At 37.8% G+C, this 18,800-nt stretch overlaps 1 protein-coding gene and 1 long non-coding RNA gene across 2 annotated transcripts; one reads left to right on the forward strand and one right to left on the reverse strand.

The window, feature by feature from the left end:
* Nucleotides 1–447: 447 nt before the first annotated feature.
* On the reverse strand, nucleotides 448–11,359 carry slc47a2.1 (solute carrier family 47 member 2, tandem duplicate 1). Its single transcript, XM_027018746.3, has 17 exons — nucleotides 10,827–11,359; nucleotides 10,382–10,483; nucleotides 10,192–10,260; nucleotides 9,517–9,665; nucleotides 9,300–9,342; nucleotides 9,084–9,128; nucleotides 8,763–8,860; nucleotides 8,464–8,561; nucleotides 7,374–7,487; nucleotides 7,171–7,238; nucleotides 6,038–6,146; nucleotides 5,578–5,653; nucleotides 2,603–2,672; nucleotides 1,970–2,102; nucleotides 1,685–1,779; nucleotides 1,502–1,580; nucleotides 448–1,394 (listed from the first exon to the last, which is right to left on the reverse strand). The coding sequence occupies exons 1-17, from the start codon at nucleotides 11,004–11,006 to the stop codon at nucleotides 1,159–1,161; spliced, it is 1,764 nt and encodes a 587-aa protein (XP_026874547.2). The 5' UTR covers nucleotides 11,007–11,359; the 3' UTR covers nucleotides 448–1,158.
* Nucleotides 11,360–11,618: 259 nt separating this feature from the next.
* LOC113582696 (uncharacterized) lies at nucleotides 11,619–12,650 on the forward strand. The gene is made up of 2 exons (XR_003411183.3): nucleotides 11,619–11,835; nucleotides 12,446–12,650. It is a non-coding gene; the product is annotated as an uncharacterized LOC113582696 (long non-coding RNA).
* The last annotated feature ends 6,150 nt before the right edge of the window (nucleotides 12,651–18,800 follow it).

Below are 18,800 nucleotides of genomic sequence, written 5' to 3' on the forward strand. Positions count from 1 at the left end.
GGGACTGTTTCCTTTCAGTTTCTCCACTGAATTGGCCCTGAAGCCACATTTTAAATTTTAATGTGAATGTTAATCTGTTGTACTTTCTGATAATAAGTGCTAGCACGTGTTTTTTTCTTTAATGTTATTGTTTTCTTTAAATATAGCACAATCATATTGACTAATGTCATTGTTTAGTATGGACTTTTATTAAACATAAAGCAAATAAATTTGGTAAAAATCAAAGTACAAATTCAATTTGAAATAATTTAGTTTTTATATATACCACTTTGAAAGCAAGTTTCATCTGTTGATCTTCTGGTCAGATCCCATCAGATCTTATTTTATGAAAAATAACTGCAACGGTCTCTCTAAAGTCTTAATGGGTGTTATACATAGCAAACACCTATCTTTGACATTTCCCAATATTACTGGTAAATGAAGGAAATTTGCCATTTCCTCCCTATATATAGCAAGTTTAAATTTTCTTTATTGCATTTATTCACATCACATTCAACATTTCAAAAATGACAAATTTAAGAGGAAAAACATCACTCACCTCCTCCTAAAATTATTACCATATACAATTACTGGCCCCAGCATCTATCCAGCAAGTGCCTAAAATGCATAGTTCATCTGAAGGAGTGCAAAAATCAGAGCTTCTAAAACAGCTATGATTTAATGGTTTTACTGCATTAGCAAATATAACTGCTGTTTCAGGAGATTTTCATTCGTTATCCTGAGCTATGATGCCTGACTTATTCCGACACAGACTATATTCATATATTTAGGGAACTGGAAAATTAACTGATTGTCTACTAGTAGTGAACTATCCCCTATAGCTTTTGATCTAATTCAAACTTGCAGTGCAGAAAAATGTCTTAAATATTGAAACATTTAACAATAGTTTAAACATGGCTGAATGCAAAATTCATTGTTTCCCAGTTGAACAGCTTTCTGGCTTATTTTTCCACAACTTGTAGGATCTATTAAGTGCATTGGCTCAAATGTTCAGCATCATATGATCTGACTAAAGTATTTACAAAGTTAAATTTTTGGCATTAATCTTTACTTTGACTAAGGTACTCCTTGTTTTCATCTTCCTAGAGAGTCTGACCCTCGGTCTTAAAAACAAGGTAGTATTTCCACACTCCCTGTGTCCCGAGATATTGGCTCTGCTCATCTGAGGAGGCTTGTGAGAACCTCATTTAAGGAGATTCCACCACTGAGTATGAGCATCATCAGGAGAACAGCGAGTCCTCGACGGACCACTAGCTGCCTGGTGGTCAGTACTTTGCCCACAGTGATGACTGTTTCATCCTCTGTAGCACCTTCATCATTTTTCACCTGGCCCTCCAGATCAGTGTCGACATTAACCTGGTCTCTTTCACCCAACTGGAGTTCCGGAGATGCATCTGTTGGAAGGGTATGAGGAGTTTTTAGGAAGCTGGATCTGACATGTCATGTGTCACAAGCGCCAGTATAAGGAGGAAAATGATTCTTGCCTTCCCTAGATCCTTACCTTCTGTGCACTGGATATTTTCAATGGCGTAGGATTCAGTTTTGTTTTGAGCTGCCAGCACACCAGCTCTTACCAGAGCCTGAAAACAATCCATGACCAAAACAAGATGTCATTTAAGAGAAAAAACAAAAATAAAATACTTCATCATAGTGCATTTGTAGCTGCTGAAATGTCTTATTTTACCTGCTGAGTTGCATTTTTCCAGTTTAGTTTGCAAATTATAATGATGAAGAAAACCGACTGCAAAAAGACACACACAAATAAACCGGTCCATAAGCCTTGACAGGAACGGCAACCAGAAAAAGAAAGGGAAAAATTAAGCATTGGTTATCTTGGCAATGATGTGGCTCTTGAGTTTGTATTATTTAATTTCAAAAGAGAAAAACAGCAATAAAAACAAGTTTGATACATGAAAATAAGTACCGAGGATTACAAGCACTGCTTGGATTTATGTATCATTCTGCTTACCGATTATTCCCATATTGAGTGCAAACATCAATGACACGCCAATTGGAAAGCCCACAAAATAGTAGCCCACAATATTACACAGAGCACCAAGCAGTTGCTTTCCTGCACCTCTGACAATACCCCCTGTAATACACTATGGACAAACAGAAGGAACAATTCACCAGTGTCTCTGTTTTATCAGCATACACAAATATATTATTAATAATAATAATAATAATAATAATAATATAAAAAAAACATATTTGCATGCACAACATAAATAATGGGAGTATCATATGTGCCTGTTACCTTTACTGAATAAAATCTATTTTCAAAATATTTTCATCTCCAGGTGAAATATGGCTAAATATAAAGCATATTTCAATGTGTACATAGTGCTGGTATGTAGAGTCAATACAGACAATTAAATTAACAAAATGACCAACTAAATTCAAATGGTCAACAACCTTTGAAAATAATTTTTTGGACAATTTGAAGTGAAGAACTCAAATTAATGTTTTGAATGAATTTTTAAAAATCTACAGAGGAAATAATTTTAATAAGAGCTCCTGTCAAAGGTTAGATTTGTTTACATTTTAAAATTTAAAAGATTTAAATGTATTTGTAGACATTTCAAAAGACTTATGTCCTTACTGCAAGTGCATCAAACAGATGAATGAAGCCATACATGACCATGACTTCTGAAACTCTGTGCACAATATCCCTGGAATTGGGGCAGGGAGGGGGTGCATAAAAATAAGAAAAAAATTGAATATGCATACAATAAGAATGTATGGTACACTTACAGTGTCATTCAATCCAATGTCTACACTTAAACAAAACACCTTAACATCTATTTTTCTTTTTCTCTTTTTGAACATTTTTTTTTAATTTTCAATGATAAGACAGTAACTCGATGCATTTAGGTATGTACACATGGTCAAAACATCTTGCTGAAGTTCAAACCGAGAATCAGAATGGGGAAGAAAGGTGATTTAAGCGACTTTAAACATGGCATGATTGGAGGAGGGCTGGTGTTTCAGACATTGTTGATTTTCACACACAACCATCTCTAGGGTTTACAAAGAATGGTCCAAAAAAAGAGAAAACATCCAGTGAGTGGTAAAAAAATGTCTTGTAAAAATACCAGGGACTGAAAGAAGACACAGAATGTGGATGTTCAACAGAATTGTTGTCCAAGGGCTGTGACCCTTAAGCTGGAGGAGTGGCTCCAACAGATCCCATGAATGACATCATTAAACTCAGAACCCTTTTTGGATTTGGATCTTGAAGCTTTGTCCTAACAGTAGTGAGCTCCATCATTACCAGCCAGCACTATAATATTTTTGTTTCTAATAAACCAGTGAGTATGCTGTTGCCATCTTAGCATTGCACCCTGAAAGTAATTGCGAGTTTGTCCTATGGCAGAGCATAAACAAATACGTTGGAGGTTAGGATTTTTCTATGTTTAAAAATGTTTTTCCAAACCACCTTCAAAACAACATATTGTGCCTGAGGTTGCCAGATCCCGTATTGTTTTTGTAAGATCATTATAAAGTAATTATTCATGCCAAAAGTACACATATGAAACATTATTTGTATGGCAATTCAATATTCATTCCATCACTGGATACATTGTCAATCTAATGGGACTCCTAGAAGTTTAAAACACAGCTCATAAACTCAAAAGAAAAAGAAAAAAAGACACAACTAAGGGGTTCTTTCAAATGATAAATAATCAACCAGAGTAATAATATCCTTTGATATATCCTTATATCTTTATCCTTTTTAAAAGTAACCATCCCAACACTGTGTACAGGCTACAATATGACCAAAATTAGTCATACATATACTATTATGGATATTGGTTACTATTATGAAACAATATATCTTGAAGTCTAACTGGGTTATCAATGCATCTTCCAGATTACTTGAGATTTATCCATGTTATTAGTGGCAGTAGCTGGCACAGAGCCTGCGTTTCTCTCTCCCTTCTCTGGAAGACCTCCTTTGAGGGGGCCTCTGCCTGTTCAGCCCCGTGGCACTGATGCACCACATGGGCCTAAGGTTTGCTGCTCCTCTGGTGGGCCCCTAGATCATGCTATGACACGCCACATTCTTGTTTTATTGTTTTGTTGTTTGACAGCTCAAAATGTACTCCTTGTGACGCCCCCATTGTTAACCTATTACCGATCACACCTGCCTCTTGGTTGCCTCTTGATAACGTGTGTATTTAAACCCTTTAACAGCATAGCAGTTTGTCAGGCATGGTCTTTGCAATGTCCTGCCTGTGCGCCGGAACCTGCTCCCCATCGCTATCCCCATCCCCATCCTCTGATGCTTCCCAGCATCACAATAATGATAATATTAAAATTTAATCAAAAGAGGAAAAATAGATTAAAAGAAATAATTAAAATTGGAATAAAATCAATAGAAATAAAATGATAAACAAAGATTAAATAAACAAGTTCAGTTAGAATAAACATGATTAATAAAAGGTAAAAAAGTGCTGATTCCACATAAGTGCTGTAAGAAGCTAAACACTGCTTCTCCATGCTTAGTGTTGACTCTAGACACTAATTGATCTGTACCTTTGGCTCTACTAAGAACTCTGGCAGTTCTGCATTTTGAATTATCTTAATTTGTCAGATTTTATTTATAGGAAGACTGGTAAGGAGACCATTACAATAATCAATGTTTCTAGAAATAAAAGCATTTATGTGACTTTCAAGGTCAAGTTTAGCAAGAAATCTCTCATTTTTCAGATGATAAAAAAGCTGATGTAATTATTACTTTGACATGACTGCTAAAACTGAGCTCAGAGTCCATTAGAACATATAGCTTGCAAAATAGAGCTCTAGAGTCAACATAGGTAGCAAGTCTACATCTCTCATTTTTATTTCCAAATCAAATAGTCCATTTTATCGTTTCTCAGCTGCAGGACATTTTTGCACATCCAATTTGTACTATGTTCAAGGCACTGGCACAGTGAGTCACTGAGACCATAGTGATTTAGTGAGAGAGCCAAAAATTAGTAAAAGTTGTCCATACAATATAGATCATTGGAAAGAAATATTTTTATACCATATTCTGCTGTGTTTCCCAGTCCAAGTATCATTTTGCAGAAGTACATCTACCTTTGTCCAATAACCAGATTATTGTGGCAAAGGATCATCACACTGACAGTTTTAATTAGATGAGATACTCATTTTTAATTGTAATTTTTGCCTGCAATATCTTAAACTTTTCATAGTATTCATATTTCATATTATTATTATTATTATTATTATTATTATTATCTACAGGACAAAGCACAGATACAAAACGTAGCACTTAAGACGGTAATACTTGTCATGAAAGATCATGACTTGGAGCTTCCAGAGATGCTAAAGGCAGAGGTCCATCCAAAGAGTATAAAGTACCTCAGAGAAATATTCTGGCTAAAGGATTAGTTTTCCTGTCTATATAAATGTATTTATTTTGATATGATAGAATCAAGGATATCAAAGACACTATTAAACTGAGATATTTTACAGAAAGAAGCCCATTGGGAGCTTAGCTACTGCTAGATCTCTTAATAAATCCCTAATGTTTCTAATTAACACTACTAGATGCTTTGGTATACTTACATATCAGTGGTAAAGGTGTATCCAATAACGTCTTTGGATCCACTTATTAAAGCAGCAACTACACATGAGACCATGACTAGACAGAAAAAGGGGGAAATAGACAGTTCTACTATACAAATAGCATCACAGCTCTTTTGTGCCTACTGCAATTGATAACCATGCCTCACATTCCGCATTATTATTCCTAATGTGTCCTCATTGTCTGTATTTCTTTGAAAGTTGCCAAAACTATTATTATGTGGTTTTTTATTCATTTATATTTATCCACAATTTGGCCACAATGCATCCTTAGCCTGCCTGTGATCACATAATCATTCCTAAAATCTTGTAAGTATTTTTAATATAATGTTCATGCAGACATAGCCTACATCACATGTACTGAGACCAATTACAAAATTACTATATGACAGCAGCCTACAAGATAGCAGCATACTTTGTGATTGGTGCTGCATTCACTTACATCCACAGAATAGGCACACTTTGCTGGAGTTTATGGCCTGATCTGTATTTCCTGCTCCAAGGGCATTTCCCACTCTTACACTTGCTGCCACTGCAAAGCCAAGAGGAAGCTGACAAAGAAGGTATCAGTAGAATAAAATAGTTCAGTAATAGTTTGGTAAATTAATTTAAAAAATCACTTTATTAGATATTTTATATACTTAAACAAAGGTATAAAACAACAAATCTTAGACAAACTGAAATGGAAGAGTTTGACTTTTAATTTCCCTTTTCATTGTGTAAAACTACCATTGGGCTACTGTGTTCATTCGCGTAAATGCATTTTTGTAATTTGAATATGAGCAATTGTCCTTTTAGTCTTATTTGGAAGCTCCCTCAATTTATAAGTCAATATTTTAGGTTTGAGCATCTGGCTTGAACAGGTCTGTAAAATATTTAACCATTACATCTACTGCTTCTTTTCATGTGGTAATCAGTTGAGAAGTGTATCCTTTTGTACTTTCTTTTGAGTAGATTTTCACATTTATTTAAGATCTCCAGTTTCTTCAGTATTTTTTTTACCATTGCACCTCAATCATGAACAAAATACAACACTGTATCACTTAAGTAATATGATAATCCGTGTCATAAAATATTTTAGCTAAACAGAAAGATGAGTTCTTGGGTGATGTAGGAATAATAGAATCTGCACCTTTCAGTTCCCTGATGTCAACAACAAAAAAGGATTACATTTCACCAACTATCACAAAACATATTAACTCTGCTTTTTGATCTTTTAACCAGCTGCCAGTGCTGGTATACATACTTGGGATGATCTTTACTTTATACCAAGTACTGTGCAAACTACTGTCAAAGTGACATAACCTAAACTTCTACTTCTCAAAGGTAGAACAAAGTAGGGATGGTAGTCAACTGGACTAAACCTAGTTTCTCCTAAAATACCCAAAATGACAGTGGTGGTGGCTACCTAACAAATGGTAGGCTGCCTACCAAAAATACCTAAAATGATAGTGATGGTGGCTACGTAATGAATACTCTACAGGTGTTATTCACCAAATATAAGATGTAAACTTCCCCATGCTGTAGATTATTTGCTGTGTAGCCTTGACTTTTTAAAACCCACATGTATCTTACCATGTATGCAATGGTGGCTAGCTCATAGATAACAGACTGGGCACCCAGTTCAGCTTCACTGATGAGACCTACAATAGTCCAGGATGGGGAAAAAAAATGAATAAAATGAAAAAGAAAAGTACAAGGTGGATTACAGAGATATAATATGTAAAGATATATTACATAAAGCAGAAAGAATAAAAAGAGGGAAATAGGTATAAGACCTGCAAGGAATCCTCCAATCTCGTAGGTCCACCACTCCACACACAACATTAGCATGCTAGGTAGGGCCAAGCGAATGAAAGCACCCCACTCTTGTAAGCAGTCCCAAGACCAGCCTATCAGCATCAGAGTTCAAGTATGAGGATTTGAAAGAGAGACAGCACAGGAGCAGGAAAGAGTGCTGCGAGCTGCCCACCTACTAACCACTGGCACTTCAACAACACATTGGCTCCACTTCTTACATTAAACTTGAGAGAGAGAGAGAGAGAGAGAGAGAGAGAGAGAGAGAGAGAGAGAGAGAGAGAGAGAGTATACAGAAACTTCTGTGTTGAGTATGGGCTGGCCTTTCCAGATCCAGACTAATGTAATGGTAATGCATAACCAACCAGACATAGTAGTGATGGACAAAGAGCAGAAGATAAGATTTTATATATATATATATATATATATATATATATATATATATATATATATATATATATATATATATATATATATATATATATAATTTTGGCTCCCTATTATAGCCCTCTTTGCTACAGAAGACTTATACCTATGTTAAAGCATGATCTCACGTGTTAATTGAAGTCCTATGTACTTCCATCCTGTGACTGCATGTTTATTTATAAAGGTATCAATCCTTTCTTAACATGCATGGTAAATGTGATTGTTTCACATGGCCAAATGACTAACTGAACTCTTCCTCTGACATGGCACTAATGAATTAAACTTATTTTCTGGGTTAAATAGTCACAAAACAAACCAGATATGGATAAAACATTAAACAGAAAAGATTCAATGGCTTATCAGAAGAGCATACGGATACACATTGCTCTTGAGCAAGACGTGCGACTCTGCCTAGCTGAACCATGAAAACCTGGTGAAATAATAAAAGAAGCCATGTGAATTCTAATCCAGCCAGTGGGAGTTCTCTGAACAACATCTCTAAGCAATTCTTGGGTCTTAAATATCAAGTTTTGTCATTACAATATGTGGGACATGACATCTCACATTCAGTTTGAAAGGGTCTATACAAATTCACTGACACAAGAGGGATAATTAATGTGGCCAAGCCAGATTTACATGACTCACCATCCCAGGTGGCCTTGTGTAGACCCTTCCAGCGGATGTATATGTAAAGAAACATGGCCAAGGCACATTGAGAAATAGAATTCGCTGCTGCAGATCCACTGCACAAAATGAAAAGTTATTTTACAAACAGTATAATCTTGACATACTAAATAAAATAATCAAATATGTTCCTTCCTTTTAGTAGTCACTTCCACAAAGGATTACTAGATTCAATTTTAAACAGGTAAACAATATATCCCTAAGGATGAAATGCATGAAGTGATACAATGTTGGAAATAACCATGAACAAAATTACTCACGGTATTCCCAGATTAAGCAAATAGAGGAAGATATAGTTTATCAAAGCATTCAGGATGTTACCAGCAGCCCCTGCTATGACCTGAGGCCATATAATGCCCTAAAAGATGAAGAATAACTTATATCTCAACATTACACCTAGAGACAATGTGAAAGTAGCATGTAACATAACAAGTATGAAACACTCTTCACCATCTCATCTGTGTAATAGAGTTTTAACATATAATAAATCTTCAATATATCAGTTATAAAGCAACTGAAAACCTAAAATATTGCAACATATTTTTAACATAATACATTTTTATAGGTGATAGCAAATTCACCTGATTTTGCAAGTATTTTGCTTGCAGCTGGTACATGAAAACAGCCTAAAGGGTGCAGAGAAGTAAAATAATGAAAGACCCAGGAAAAATAAGGAACAAAGAAAGTTGTTTTCAAATCAATTAATTAAAAGGTTCAATGACTAGGCAGATGTATTAAAGAGAGGTTTGCTATCATTGAAACAACAACAAAAAATATGTGCAGATGTCATAACTCACAGGCAGACTAGGCATGAAAATCTTCACATACAGCTGTGAGAGGCTGCAAATAGAAACAAACATCATATACATCGATGATACTGCATGTCAAAATGCCATTAAGTTAGAAATCTGATATGAATTCTAGATCTAACATGGTCCATCCTCCTAAATGGCTTTGACCTATTTGATATTAGAATGCATGGACATTGTTAGATGGTTCCAGTGCACTGAATACCTGGCCACCCTAGGGCTCTGTTTGACCGCCAGTAAGATGGCCTCCGTGTTGACCAGTATTGCCCAGCAGGGGAAACAGGCCAGCAGGAGGATAAGGATCCCTCTCTGCAGAATCACCCCCACCCTCTTCAGGTTATTGCTTCCATATGTCTGTGGAGAGTGAACATCTTTACACCTCTAGCTATCAAAACCTTTGTGGACACATTATCTTCCGTAAAGGGTCACAGATGACTACAGATGGTCCAAACGGGAATATTAATTTAGTTGTTAATGGCCTCCATTGTTCAGGCAGCAGAGTTTGGCGTTTGCAGTCAGACAAACACATAAAGGGACTAATGCAAGAAACCCTAAAAGTCTTAAGACTGTCAAAAGACAAACTTTATGGCCAATCAGCCTTGACATAAAAATAGAAAGTGGGGTGATCAGAATTTTGACTGTAGTAAAATTCAGTCTCTGTAAACCAAATACAAATCCAAAATATTGACTGATTTGTTACTACATGGTTAGGATTTCAACACTATTAACACACTGCCATGAAGGCTTGATTTTGTTATCTTTTCATAAGCCAAACTTCTCTTTAAAAAGGTATACTCATGTCACAAATATTATCTAATTTTGTTTAAGAATTGTTTTATGTACATGTATGTGAAATTAATGAAAATGTCAGAAGGCTCACCTGAGAAATCAATGTGTCACAGGCTGATGCCAGCCCTGCACCAATCGACACACCTGTGACATTAATAACCTGCCAATCAAAGGAAAGTTTAAATTCAAGCACAACAGTGCATTATAGAGTATTTAATAATCTTAATCTCAACAAGGAACTAATTCAGGACGTTTAATTTTAAGTCTTTGTGTTTACTCACAGCTATGGCCAGAGCGACACCGGCTAACTCTGTTGTTCCCAAGTGCCCACAGAATACAGTACTAATAAAACTGATCAAGAAGATCATCAACTGTGAAATAAACTGAATATGGAGAAACACAGTCATTTAAAATGAATACCCAGCCAGCTACTGTATGGTAGGAGAATGGCGTATTAATATAATATAATATAATATAATATAATATAATATAATATAATATAATATAATATAATATTACCAATATAATTATTAATAATATAAACGTGCTGTGAATTGTCAGTTCCCACCAGTGCTATTATTTTATTACTGTACTATGTACGTCTGAAATAATTAAACTATTAACTGTAATTTCATTGATTTGGCGCAGCAAAATCAATGGAATAGGCGGTGAAATTCAATACTGCAATATTGGAATTTTCAGTTAAACAACACAGTGTGCTCTTACCACTGGTCCAGCTAATTTCATTATCTGAAGCGTTTCTTCTTTGTAATTCACCGGTATACAGCTACGAAGTCTCCTTTGATATCCTCCGCAAACAACCTGTGAACTTGAAGTTGACTGTACATCAGGGTTTTTCTCGGCTGCTGAGACTCCATTCATTCGATCTTCGCGTTTGGTATCCATTCCCGTATCTAAAGATAGACTGTCTCTATATGACAGCACTTTAGGCTCAACGATATTGCTCGCTACCCCTCAGTTACAGAGTAGAAAAAAATTGAACTTTACAACCCCACCCCACCCAAAAAAAACAAAAAAAAACGAAGTACAGCCCCACAATTTTGGCCAAGCCCCGAAACAGTCCCTAAGACCCTTCAAGTCTCCACGTGGTTGTTGAATATGAAATAGCTCATTAAAACAAGAATTTGGTGGGCCGAGCAACAGCAACCAGCAACAGCAATTTACCCTCTTTGGCTGAGCTGTCCCTCTGTATGAAAAATAAAATGAATTGTTTTATTTTTGTTATTTTTGCTTGTTGTGGCTACATAAATAAGAATAGCCCATAATTTTTAAAGTTAGACCAAATTATAGAAACCTTTTAAAAACTTTTTTATAGTCATATCTCCATGGGACACAGACGCGTCCCACAGCCCTAAAAATAACGTAAAGCGATAACCAGTGCCCACTGTCGTGTGACACTGGCATCCGAACATTGTACTATTGATGTTATGTGAGAGGTCGGCGTGAGTCATGTGAAGTTTGCGTCACGTCGCGCAATATTGCTTTAGGCAATATTAGAGAAGGGTATTGCTGCAAACCTACCACTCGTGAGCGTATGTAAAGGGTGGAGGATATATGAATCATTTCCGACTTAAACTAATTACACTACTGATTTGTTGATGTCGAGCACTTTTTAAGCCAATCAACAACTTGTCCATAATTTTGTACTGCAGCCAAAGGATTTCACAATACCTCCGACAGGGGGTTGTTTTGTTGCGGCTCTAAGAGCAACACCGTAAGTACGTTTAAACAAGAGGAGAACTTCATTTACAGCTTTGTTTTTTGGATACCACTTACAGCTAATTGTAATTTAGATAGATAATCTGTTAGTAACCATACCTATTATTATTGTTTTTGTTGTTGTGGTTATTATTATTATTATTATTATTATTATTATTATTATTATTATTGTATGATCTTATTCACATTAAAACAGTGTTATTCATTTTTGTACCATTTCTTTATTACTGAGATTTAAAATAAGGTGTTACAAGGCATTATATAATTATGTCAACAAATGAGGAAGACGTTTGTACAGTTATACAGTTATACACAGTTGTACAGCAATACATTAATCACATAAGACAGAAGCCCTTTCCCCATTAAATAGGGAAAGATTCACCAGACCAGCACTTTAGTTATGGGAGGGACAGTGATACCTGAGTGGACTGAACATTTCAAATAGGTAATAGATGAGGTTGATGAGGTTATGACGAAACATGAACTCATCTGTCCTGATTTTATGGACTACTTATTTACTTTTCACCTTCCCTGTTCCCAATCTCATAATTAATGACTGCTTGCACCTGTCCCTTGTTTGCCTTTTTGTTTCTCCCTTATTTAAGACCAAGGAACACTCATCCAGTGCTGTGCCTTATTCCTCACTACTGCATTCAGGAGACGCCCAGAGTACTGCTTTGCTGCATATTAAATGCCTTGAGGTTTACTGCCATCACTATTTGTTGCTGTTTGTTTCTGTTTGTTTTGGCCATCTTGCTCCTGTGCTCCTTCAATTATCTCACCATGGAGAATAAAGACACTCCAAACTTGCACTTGTGTTTCATTCCCTACCTGCACCCATCACAACCAGTATGACATGCCTGACTAAAATGGCTGAAATTCTATCAAAGTTCATCTGATTTTGAAAAAAATCATCAGATCTATTCAAAATATAATTCTTAGGATACTTTAATTCTACAGCCAATCAGATATTGATACTAAAAAGTAAATTCATTCAGGCATTGTAAGTAAATTTCAATGTACAGAAATCAGAACCAGTAGATTACATCAACACAGAAATCAACAGATACATGTATTGACAGTATGATGGTGATTACCAAATTTAATACAGATTGGTGACTGGGAGGCATAATTACCTAATATACCTATAAACTGGCTTTGTGTCTTGAAATCTAAATGGCCAGAATTCAGGAAAAGTAGGTCACATCAACCCAGACATTTTCATACTGTCATTACATTACATGCATGTAATGACAGAATGGACAGAACAGTGAGGCATCCTGATGTAACCCTAGTGTGGTGTGGATGGGAGTTACATCAACCAGGATGAGTAATCCTCAACAGGCCTTTCCTAGGTTCGGTGGGAGGCTTTAAACAGCGAAGAGGCAAGTCTGGATTTAACAGATGTATTTAGACAACAACTGTACAATAAAAAAAGGGAACAGAAGAAATAAATTGCTACCCAAGTAGTCTTATCCTTTTGTCTGTGCACGTTTCAGGTTCAGTCCCTTAACTGCAGTCTCTCTTATGTTCATACGAGTATGTACGTGTGTGTGCATGTGTCCAGCAAAAAAACCTTGCGCGATTGTCGATCTCTGTCTCTTTCCTAAGACTCCTGTGGTCTATGGAACTAGATGGCGCAGGACCCACGAGTTCACAGCTTCACTGGATCACCCTATCTCTCTCAATCACTGGGTCTGAATCGGAATTCGAGTCTCCCAAAAGAAATCTGTCTCAAAAAAACAGTCAGGGCTAAACGTAGTAATGACTGTATACCACTTAAACAAGTGATAACTTTGGGGTAAGAGCTCTAAGTACTCTTCTCAATCTAACTTTATGCGCTTTGCTGTAAAACAACTTTAGTGTACTTTCAAAAGAAAAATATTGATGGGGAGTTTCTCTGCACTCTCATCCATGAAGAGAGAAGAAAATGACAATGTGGTGAGGAAAACCTTCACCCACTGAACAGCGGGGGCACTGTCACTAAATTGAACCCTTCCCTCACATGAGAAATTTAGGTGGGTTACACTGAGACCATTCATGTGTGGGGTTGCTTCTCATCCAAGGGGGTGGGTTTGCTAAATTTTGCCCAAGAGCACTGCTATGAATAAGGAATGGTATCAAAACATCCTCCAAGAGCAACTTCTCTGAACGATCTAGGAGCAATTTGGTGATGAACAATGCTTTTTCCAGCATGACGGAGCACCATGTCACAAGGCAAAAGTGACAACCAAGTGGCTCGGTGAACAAAACATTGATATTTTGGGTCCATGGCCAGGAAACTCTCCAGATCTCAATCCCATTGAGAATCTGTGGTAAATCCTCAAAAAGAGGGTGGACAAACAAACACTGATCAACTCCAAGCACTTAGGCAAGAATGGGCTGCCATCAGTCAAGATTTTGCCTAGAAGCTGATATCCAGCATGCCGATGCATATTGCAGAAGTCTTAAAAAAGTGTCAACACTGTAAATATTAAGTACTTGCTTAAACTGAATATATTTGTCAATAAAAAGTTAAAACTTTGCTTATAATTGTACTTCACTTTATTTGCTTATAATTGTACTTCACTATAGTATATAAACATTTCAAGACTCTTCCTCAAATTGAGAAGTCTTTTACAAATTTGTACCACATACGGCAGTGTCTCTTCAGTCCAAATGTATTAGAAACAGCTGTGTACTGAGCCCAATGCTTTACACACTATTCGGAACATGACTGTACTGCTAGACACCCCACCTGGTGGAATGATGCAAAGTCACCAATCTTAAACCTTAAATAAAAACGAAGAACCTAGGGGACATAAACGTCAAAGTGTCAGATGATGGCCAGGAGCATCACTTACATTTATGGCATTTAGCAGACATTTTTATCCAAAGCAATTTAAAATTATGACTGAATACAATTTGAACAGTTGAAGGTTCAGGGGCCCAACAGTGGCAACTTGGTGGTGGTGGATCTTGAACTGGTAAACTTCCAATTACAAGTCACAAGGAGGCTTTGCAACATTAAAACACACACCAGCAGCTTCAGTAGGGTTTTAATCCACAGGGCATTTGTCTCGTCAACACCACCACCTAATCCAGTAATACATGTCTGATGTATTTGCACATTAATTATTCTGCTAAATTGTTAAAATGCTTATGAATTACACACATCACTTGCAATCCATTTATTTATTTACATTTAAATACTTGCATTTCTTTGTCTATATTTTATTACTTTTTATTCCTATTTAAATCTGTATAATTAATTACATATTTATTATATGCTTACACAGCACAACTGATCCTGTGTCATTCCTCTGTACACTTGTGTGCCATCAGAGGTAGGCTCTGACTTCACTTACTTTTGTCTTAGATTCTGTGAAATACAAAGCTTGTTGTCTAAACCTAGTTGTTAGTTACTTAGTATGCGGTAATTACTCACTACAGGTGTAGTTTCGCCCTGACCTTAGGTGTGAATTGAGGGGTGGGCTCAGCACTTATTGAACTGAGTTAAATTAGGACAACTCCACCACAGACACATGTGTCTGTAGCGGTAATCAACATCTGGAGGAGGTTTGGTGGTGTTCTCAATCAGTTCATCTACATCTCACCTACAGGTCTTCACAAACTCAGCTAAGTATCTTCTCATATTATCTCAATCCTTTACCTCATACATCCACAAATCAAGCATCTGAAATGTGCTTCACAACTCCTGTCCACATATCCCACAGATCTCCTCGACACAATCATAGACGTCATAATCTCAGCAACCTCACTGACTCACAACGCTTCACACCATCACATATCCTGGTGGCAGGAGGGCTCTGGAACTGCCAATCTGCTGTCTAGAAGGCTGACTTCATCTCAGCATTAGCATTCCTACACTTCCTGGCTCTGACAAACATGGATCACCCCTGAGAACTCGGCGACTCCGGCTGCCCTGTCCTCTGCCTTTTCATTTACGCATTCTCCGAGGCGTCTTGGCAGGGGTGATGGCACAGGTTTACTAATGTCCCAAAAGTGGCGTTTCACTCCACTTTTCTTCTCTACACTTTCCATCTCCTCTTTTGAATTTTATGCCATTAGTGTCTTTCCCCACCAAACTTCTTATCATTGTCATCTACCGCCCTCCAGGTTCCCAAGATCACTTCATTGATGAGCTCAACATCCTTCTGAGTCATTTCCCCATTGAAGGAAATCCACTCATTCTCCTTGGTGACTTGAACCTTCCATCAGACAAGCTCCATTCCTCCTGCATCCTTCCGCTGTTGACAGCATTTGACCTCACCCTCAGCCACTCTCTTCCGACTCACAAAGCAGGCAATGTTCTGGACCCGATCTTGACCCATACCACCACAACATCGAACATCGCAGTCACCCCCCTCCACCTCTCGGACCATCACTTTCTATCCTTCTCTCTCTCCCTTCCTTCTATTTCCATCCAGTTCTCTCCAACATGTTCCTCCTTCCTCCATCGCAATCTGCACTCCATAACTCCCTCTTCCCTTACTTCTACTATTTTGTCCACCCTTCCTTGCCCTGACTCTCTATCCTCTCTCTCTTTGGATAGTTACAAATACTTTCATTTTTACACTCTCCTCATCAATGAATCTTCTGTGCCCTCTCTCCTCTAGACCCGCTAAGTCCTCCCCACCTGCCCCCAGGCTAACAGAAACACTTCGCTGCCACAGGAGAGAACTAAGGACTGCAGAGAGGAGGTGGAGGAAATCTCGCAAAGATTCAGATCTTAGCTCATACAAGTCTCTCCTTTCCAAGTTCTCACTGGAAGTAACATCTGCAAAGTCATCCTACTACAGAGAGAAATTCGAATCATCATCATCTGATCCACACAAGCTCTTCACTATTTTTTTCTTCTCTCCTTAATCCTCCTCCTCCCCCACCTTCTTCATCTCTTACTCCGGAAGATTTTATCACCTTCTTTGAGGAGAAAGTTGCAGCAATCCGCCAGTCCTTTTTCTCTGTTCACACTCCTCCAACTAATGTGCATTCCCCAACATCCAACTCTCTGACTTCTTTTTCTCCTCTCTCCACAGATGTAATTCTTTAACTCCTGACTTCCAGCAATCCGACTACATGTCCACTGGATCTGATTCCTTCTGCTCTGTTCCAGACAATCGCAAGAGATCTGCTTCCTTTCATCTCTGTCATCATCAACAACTCCATATCTTCTGGATACATGCCTACTGCATTCAGAACCACCAGGGTGGTACCAATCCTCAAGAAGGCCACAGTTGACAGCTCCAGCGTTACCAACTACAGACCGGTATCACTTCTCTCTTTCCTCTCAAAAGCCCTTGAATGAGCAGTTTATAATCAATTGTCTCTTTTTCTCACCCAGAACCAGCTGCATGATCCAAATTAGTCTGGCTACAAACCGGCACATTCTACAGAAACAGCCCTCATAGCGGTGACTGAGAAACTTCATGCCGCTAAAGCTGCCAAACAGTCATCTGTTTTGATTCTTCTAGACCTTTCAGCAGCCTTTGACACCGTGAACCACAACATTCTTCTCTCTGTTCTTTCCAGGCTTGGTGTGACTGGCTCTGCTTGGAGATGGTTTCAGTCCTATCTGGATGGACAGTCCTATCAGGTGACATGGAGAGGATCCACATCCAAACCGTGTAGACTCTCCACTGGCGTTCCACAAGGCTCAGTATTGGGCCCCCTTCTCTTCTCTTTGTATACTCCTTCTCTTGGTGATGTAATATCTTCTCATGGTTTCTCCTACCACTGCTATGCCGATGACACTCAATTACTTTTTTCTTTTCCACCCTCTGACACGCAGGTCTCCAGACGTATTTCGGCATGCTTGACTGACATCGCGTCATGGATGTTAGCCCACCACTTGAAGCTCAACCCCAGTAAAACTGAGCTTCTGTTCATCCCAGGTACTCCCAACCCTTACCATGACCTCACTGTTTCTTTTGAGAACTTCCTGGTATCATCATCCGAAGCTGCCCGTAGCTTGGGCGTAACATTGGACAACCAGTTGTCGTTCTCAGCTCATGTTTCTAATCTAACCTGGTCTTGCAGATTCCTCCTTTGTAACATACGAAGGATTCGACCCTTTCTTTCGCAGGAAGCTACCCAGGTGCTTGTGCAGTCTTTTGTGATCTCAAAGCTAGACTACTGCAACTCGCTACTTGCTGGTCTTCCTCTAAGAGCCTACAAACCTCTACTTGTCCAGAATGCAGCAGCACAACTGGTCTTCAATCTTCCAAAGTTCACGTTACTCCACTGCTGCGCTCCCTTCATTGGCTCCCTGTAGCTGCACGCATCAGATTTAAAACCTTGATGCTTGCCTACAAAGCCAAAGATGGACCAGCCCCTTCATACATGAGGTCAATGGTCAAAGCCCGAGCCGTACCTCGAGTACTTTGAACCTCAAGTACGGCTCATTTTGAAATAAAATGCTTCAGGAGTCATGGACGACAGACTATTTTCTGTCACTTGCTGTCCGGACAACAGAGCCCCTTGCAGTCTTCAAACGCAGACTGAAGACCCATCTATTTGCAGAATATTTAAAGGACAACTGACACTGCTCTTATATTGACCGACTAATTTAATACTTATTGTAAAGTATTGTTTATGTTGTTTAACAAACTCTAGCACTTATTGTTTATAGCACTTATCATTGTTTAAGATAGACCTTATGTATTTTGCACTTCTAGGTATCAGCATTCATCCCTGTATTCTAGTATTCTAGCTCATTGGTATGTTTAATTCTAACCTACTATACTGTACTTGGTTATATTCTATGAGTAAATGACAAAGCACTTTTGTAAGTCGCTCTGGATAAGAGCGTCTGCTAAATGCCCTAAATGTAAATTATTAAAAATAACCAAAAGTGTACAAGATATAATATCTTCATTGATCACTAAAATCAGCCATTTAATTTTGATTGAATTTTTTTTACATAAGTTAAATGTCTGAAGGTCCCATTTTAAGACAAAA

Source organism: Electrophorus electricus, chromosome 8 (genome assembly GCF_041902795.1).
Source record: "Electrophorus electricus isolate QZ-2024a chromosome 8, ASM4190279v1, whole genome shotgun sequence".
Lineage (NCBI taxonomy): Eukaryota > Metazoa > Chordata > Actinopteri > Gymnotiformes > Gymnotidae > Electrophorus > Electrophorus electricus.

Coding starts and splice junctions, on each gene's coding strand:
- slc47a2.1 (XM_027018746.3), bottom strand. CDS start 11,006: ATGGATACCAAACGCGAAGATCGAATGAATGGAGTCTCAGCAGCCGAG. Junction 10,484..10,826: donor TGAAATTAGCTGGACCAGTG/GTAAGAGCACAC, acceptor CTCCATATTCAG/TTTATTTCACAGTTGATGAT. Junction 9,129..9,299: donor TTTTCATGCCTAGTCTGCCT/GTGAGTTATGAC, acceptor TGCACCCTTTAG/GCTGTTTTCATGTACCAGCT.